A 6,000-nucleotide genomic window follows, 5' to 3' on the forward strand; every position below is an offset into this window, starting at 1 on the left:
CAAATCCGTCCTCTCCCTCCCTCCCCCCTTCACCCTCCGTGCGAAAATGGCTTTTAAAACAGACATATATCCCACGCATCGATGCACAAATACTTGATAGATACAAAGTTTGCAGGGCACAAACTCGAGGAGCTGCACGTCAAAAGCGCAGACGGGGAGTGAAATGAAATCTACCCGCTTCCTTCAGCGGTAAATTCCTCCATTCAGTTTAATTAGACAGCTTTCAAATATAAGTTACGGCACAAGGGAGGGGGGGGGGGTACAAAAAACAACCTCTAGAAGCGTTTTGAAATATACCGGAGCTATACATCAACACCAAGAGAAATAAACTAGCGGCCACACAAGGCAGAAGCAGCATCCGCAGACTCTGAACCAGCTTACTGGGGAGGAGGAGGGAGTGGGAAATACATCTCTCCCGTCTTTCTCATCGCTTCAACGACCAAAATAATTTTTTGTGGGTTAAAAAAAATCTTGATCTGATCATGTGTTAAAAGTAGGCAGTGAAAGTTTTATTAAAGCTAATGAATGAGGGGAGGGAGGGATACTGGTGGTGGGACGCGTTTACACTGTTCTGGCTCTTTGCCACTTCCACTACGGATCTTTCCAGCCTCCCTCTTTATTGCAAAGTAACGGTGAGAGAGAGGTTGTATGTATATCCTTCAGCAGCCCGGGTTGCTTTCCTTGTTGGGAGCTGGAGGAAGGGGATGGGGGGGGCGCATTAAAGCATCTTCTTACCTCTAAGGAAACTCTGGCCTTCCGACACACTCCTGGGAATAGACACTGCATACACATCATCGGAAAATCCAGTCCGACACCAGGGTATTCTCCCCTCAGCATCCGCCGCCGTTGCCTGAAATCGCCAGAAATCATCCCCATTCAAACTTATTGCTGCTCACAACTACTCGCAGTTTAAAATGCTTCAACAAAAAAAAAATTAACAGCGGGGCACAATTTAAAGAACAACACAGCGAGGGAGTGAGAAAACAAAAGCCAACACATTACAAAAAAATAGACAGAGCTTTAACAATAACTGCGGCTCCAGCAAGCGTAGCAGTAAAGATCTATCAAGCAGCAATTAACAAGATATATCATTTTCTCTCACCCGATCTGAGCAAATGAGCAGGGCGATCGGAAGGATGGCAGCGGAGGTTAGCATCCTGCGAACTGCAGACCTCCCCCCACCCTCCCTCCCCCAGCCAAGCGACCACCACACAAAAAAAAACACAAGAAAGTCGGGCAAAGTTGAGATGAAAATAAAGCCCCCGCCGGCGGAGCGAGTGTGGGTGCAGTGTGTGTGAGAGAGCGAGAGAGTGCAGCCTCTCTTCCCTGTCTCTCTCTCTCTCTGTATGTATGTATGTGTGTGTGTGTGTGTGTTTCTCTGCACTGGGCTTCTTCTCTTGTGTCTGTATCTCTGTCAATTTCACGCTGCAGGTGCGCCGCGCTGCACTAGCAGCCTCCCCCCGACCGTCAGCACGTCAATAACCCCTCCCATAGGGGGCTGAGCCACAGCGCACAAGGCAAGGCTTAGCCCTCCTACAACCCTGAAGGATTTACATGACAATACAGGTACCAGGCACTGACAGCCTTTCAGGGCCACCCCCTCCCCTTTACAAAAACAAACAAATCATTCGGAAGCACTGCGTTCTGGAGAAGACGTGTGCCCAGCATTGCTTTTTTTTGTGTTTTAAAAAAAATGTTGGCCCAGTTCGACCATTAGTTTTCATCATAAGCAGGACAGGCCGAGGGAATGAGACTGATTCCGTCCGCAACGCGTGGCTTCCCCCCGCCCCCAAGACCACTTTAGCTCGAAAAACCAATACTCTGCAAAATGGGTTGGAGAGGGGAGGTCACGGTTTCCTGCCTTATTCACGGAAAACGCAAATCAAAGCAACACTGGAAGTCATCTGCCGTTGCTCGTCCCATACAGGACTAATTCACAAAACTTTCGCCACAGGGTTCCTTAATGTTTTAAACTTGCCTTATGGACGCACGCATGAAAGTCCTAATTTCAAACAATCACAAACCCATAGAATCCCTTCAGTGCATTCGGCCCATCGAGCCTGCACAAAAACAGTTCCAACCAGGTCTTATCTCCATCCCAATCACCCTGCGAGTTCCCCTTACACTAAGAAGCAATTTAGCATGGCCAATCACCCTAACCTGTACATCTTCAGAAAACTGATTTGAATATATAATTGCAAAGCAAGAGATTCAATAGATTCTCATAGAATCCCTACAGTGCAGTAGGAGGCCATTCAGCCCATCAAGTTTGCACCAAACACAATCCCACCTAGGCCCTATTCCTGTAAGTCCGTATATTTATCCTGCTAATCCCTTGATACCCGGGCCAATTTAGCATGGCCTATCAACCTAACCTATACATCTTTAGACTTTGGGAGGAAACCAGAGCACCCGAAGGAAACCCACTCAAACACGAGGAGAATATGCAAACTCCACACAGACAGTGACCCAAGGTCGGAATTGAACCCAGGTCCCTGGCACTGCGAGACAGCAGTGCTAGTTTACTCCAGGTTATCATCATATGCATTCTTTTTAACTTCATCCAGTCAGTATTGAGAAAAAAGCAGCTTCAATCACTCATTTATTGGTTATGGCATGAGTTATAGATGGATAGTTCCCACTGCTCTGTACCTGAACTATCAACCCTGAAAATAAAACTTTAAATAATGCCCTATATGCACAAATGTTAGCATTCCCAGTTCTCATCCATTTTTATAGCCTCTCTAAAAATGGCTGAAAAATGCCTGCCAATTTTTTTGGCAGACTGCAGTCAATTTGTGCATTGGACATATACTTGGCAATGAGTCAAAACTGCCCAACATCATGACACGTAGCATTCTCACAGGTCGCCAGGCTTCTAAAAGAGATTTTCATCCCAGCACTAGAATCAAAATTGGACTTCAGAAGTACTTTTTTTAACAATAGTTACCCATCAATCTAATCCTCATGGCAAACAATACCTTAGAGCATCTTACAACACAACAAAGAGGTGAATGCCAAGAAGAACATGGAAGGTATTAGGAACATAGTTGAAGAAAGGGAGGTGATTTTGCATTGTGATTTTGCAAGTGAATTCCAGAGGGCAGTGCTGCAATGGCTGGAAGTTCACACTCTTGCTAGTGGTGTAAATAAGGAGATAGTGAACAAGCATTAATCCAGAGCAAGGGAACAGAGACAAAAAGTAAATATTATTCCTAAATCCCCCTATTTATTTCACAATTCAAAAATTCTGGTTAATTTGAGGCTGTGGTTATGTTTATTTTTTACCTGTCCCATTATCATCCCTTAACAAAAGCAGAAAATGCAGGAAAATCTCAGCAGGTCTGACAGCATCTGTGGGGAGAGAATAGAGCCAATGTTTTGAGGTTGGATGACTCTTTCAGAGCTCTTTTGAAGGGTCATCTAGACTCAAAACGTTAGCTCTATTCTCTTCCCACAGATGCTGTCAGACCTGTTGAGAATTTCTAGCATTTTTTGTTTTGGTCTCAGATTCCAGCATCCACAGTATTTTGCTTTTACCTTTACTATCTCTTGATGTGTTACACCATTATCTCTTTTGTCATTTAATCCCTCCTACCCGCTGTCCTGTAACAGTCATGCCCATTTTTTTGTTTCTCCCCTGCACTGCTACCTTCCCCGTTGCCATACTGTTTAACAACTGTTGGATCTCTGACTACTTCAGTTTTAATTAAGGGCCAGTGGCCTGAAATGTTAATTCTGTTACTCCCTCCACAGATACTGCCTGACCTGCTGAGTATTTCCAGTATCTTCCGCTTTCACATCAGAGGAGCAGAGGGTAAAGGGTAGCAAAAGATTTCCTAAGTATTTGAGATTTGAAAACAAGAATAAGTACCTAGAAATGGATTAACCTTGACAAGTAAACTGATAGAATTAGACAAAGGTATCATAGAATAGAATCACTACAGTGCAGAAGGAGGTCATTCGGCTCATTGAGTCTGCAGTGACCACAATCCCACCCAGGCCTTATTCCCATAACCCCACATATTTAGCCTATTAATCCCCGGACACTAGGAGCAATGTAGCATAGCCAATCAACCTAACCCGCACATCTTTGGACTGTAGGAGGATACTGGAGCACTCAGAGGAAACCCACACAGACACAGGAAGAATGTGCAGACTCCACACAGACAGTGACCTGAGGCTGGAATTGAATCCAAGCCCCTGGTGCTGTGAGGCAGCAGTGCAAACCCACTGTGCCGCCTGAGTCAGGTCATATGAGATTTTGTATGGAAATGTCATAAAGTTCCAATTTAGTTTTGACAAAGGATGGAGATTGGTCAGGATAATCTTTAATGTGACTTAAATGCAAGTTGTTGTGGGCTATTTCTAACATTTTCCTACATAGTCACCACCGACATCCTTGAAGATTCAACTTCTTATCAAATCCCTTTCTGCATAAATTAAGTTCTCTCTTCTAACTCAGTGAACAATAGCTGCACCAAATGGAGGGCATTTCTGACTTACTGATGGGATTATCCTACTGGCGAGACTGTGCTGCATTATAGTCCAAGGAGGGGCCATGGCAGACTTTCAGCAGGTTGAATGTTGCGCAATATTGCTGGAGTACTTTATGTTAGAGGAAGATAAAATAAGGGAGATGAATACAGAATTCTGTATGGATCTTCTTGTCTAAGTATTTAGCAAGCCTGGACTAATTGGGATCAGTCAGTGCCAGATGAAACATTTGAAGAGGGATTACTCTGCGAAAATTAAAATATTTATAGTGATAAACATGACCTCTTCCTTCTCATATGATGTATGCAAAATACTGTTGGGAATTGGATGGTATAATAGGTCAATCTCTAGTGTGTTACATGTGAGGATTAAAATCAACTTATGAGGTCCTGGTAGCTGAGAATGCCTGAACAGGCTTCATTTCCTTGCATGAAGATTCTTCACCTTCACCCCTCATCAAGGAGATAGATAACAGGTTAAACAAAATTGAACAAGAGAAGGTTTTCTAAGGACAGGGATGTGAAAATGTGAAATGAACTACTGGAGATAATGATTGAAGAGAGAACCATGTCACAATTTAAGAATAGGATGGATAGGTCTGCTACAATCCATGGGACAGGTTACTAGCTCGGACATTGCTCTCATGTCTAATGATGCACGAGGCAAACGATGAATGCTGTTCTTTTCCATCCATAGCCAATCTTCTCATGTCACTCTAGCTTCTTTTGACCAGCTGGATATCTTTACTGACAGTCTGGCACCAGTTCATCTTAGGTCTCCTTCTTCTTGTACATCCAGTTGGAGCTCACTGCAAGATGGTCAGGCCACAATAAGTGACATAACCCAATCATGCCTGAACCATTGAGAAACCATAACCAAATCTACCAAACGACTACCAAATTTAAAAAAAATGCCAAGAAGATTTCACCTCTTTTTGTTAATTTTACAAATGAAAACAAAAGCAAATACGAATTAACAGTCAAAATTTACCACATATATGAAGATAGTCAAAACAATAAAGATAACATTTTACACAACCACAAGCATGAACATCACACCCTGCAGACATTCGAACTTTGGATGTAAGATTTCTCCTTTTCAACTCAATGGAGTCAGCTCTGCAGCTCTGCGTTACCACAGCTGCACGCCATCCAAGATCCGGAGAGATGGCCATCAGCCAAATTAGGGCCCACTCCTGCAGAATCTCCTGAGTGAGATTCACCACAGTGCTGATGATACAGATTTCCCAGAGACTCTTTTATCTTACCCTTTTAATAAACCCCATTAAATGGTCTGGTCAGCCCTGACAAAAATAAAGCAGCAGCAAAAAAACCATTCAACTTACAATCTTTGTTCTAACCCTGTCCCCAGCCTTCTGTTCTGTTTAACAGTCTTACAAAAGTGAACAGTTCATTCTAAATGTGCCTTCCCTGTTCCTTGCTCTGCTGCAGCTCTCCTTTGTTCTTCTTAATAGCTTCTTAGGCTGTCTTCACTGTATCTGCC

General features: G+C 43.5%; 1 protein-coding gene across 1 annotated transcript in view; it reads right to left on the bottom strand.

The window, feature by feature from the left end:
* Positions 1 to 1,183, bottom strand: part of LOC145353946 (cadherin-4-like) — a 608,947-nt gene extending 607,764 nt beyond the window's left edge. The window contains exons 1-2 of the mRNA XM_080204964.1: positions 1,103 to 1,183; positions 736 to 850 (exon numbers count right to left, since the gene is read on the bottom strand). Of these exons, the coding sequence (XP_080061090.1) occupies positions 736 to 850; positions 1,103 to 1,156 (169 nt within the window). The 5' untranslated portion in view covers positions 1,157 to 1,183. The remainder of the gene's footprint in view (positions 1 to 735; positions 851 to 1,102) is intronic.
* Between the last annotated feature and the right edge of the window lie 4,817 nt (positions 1,184 to 6,000).

This window comes from Carcharhinus amblyrhynchos, chromosome 16 (genome assembly GCF_965287045.1).
Source record: "Carcharhinus amblyrhynchos chromosome 16, sCarAmb.v2.hapA, whole genome shotgun sequence".
Classification (NCBI taxonomy): domain Eukaryota; kingdom Metazoa; phylum Chordata; class Chondrichthyes; order Carcharhiniformes; family Carcharhinidae; genus Carcharhinus; species Carcharhinus amblyrhynchos.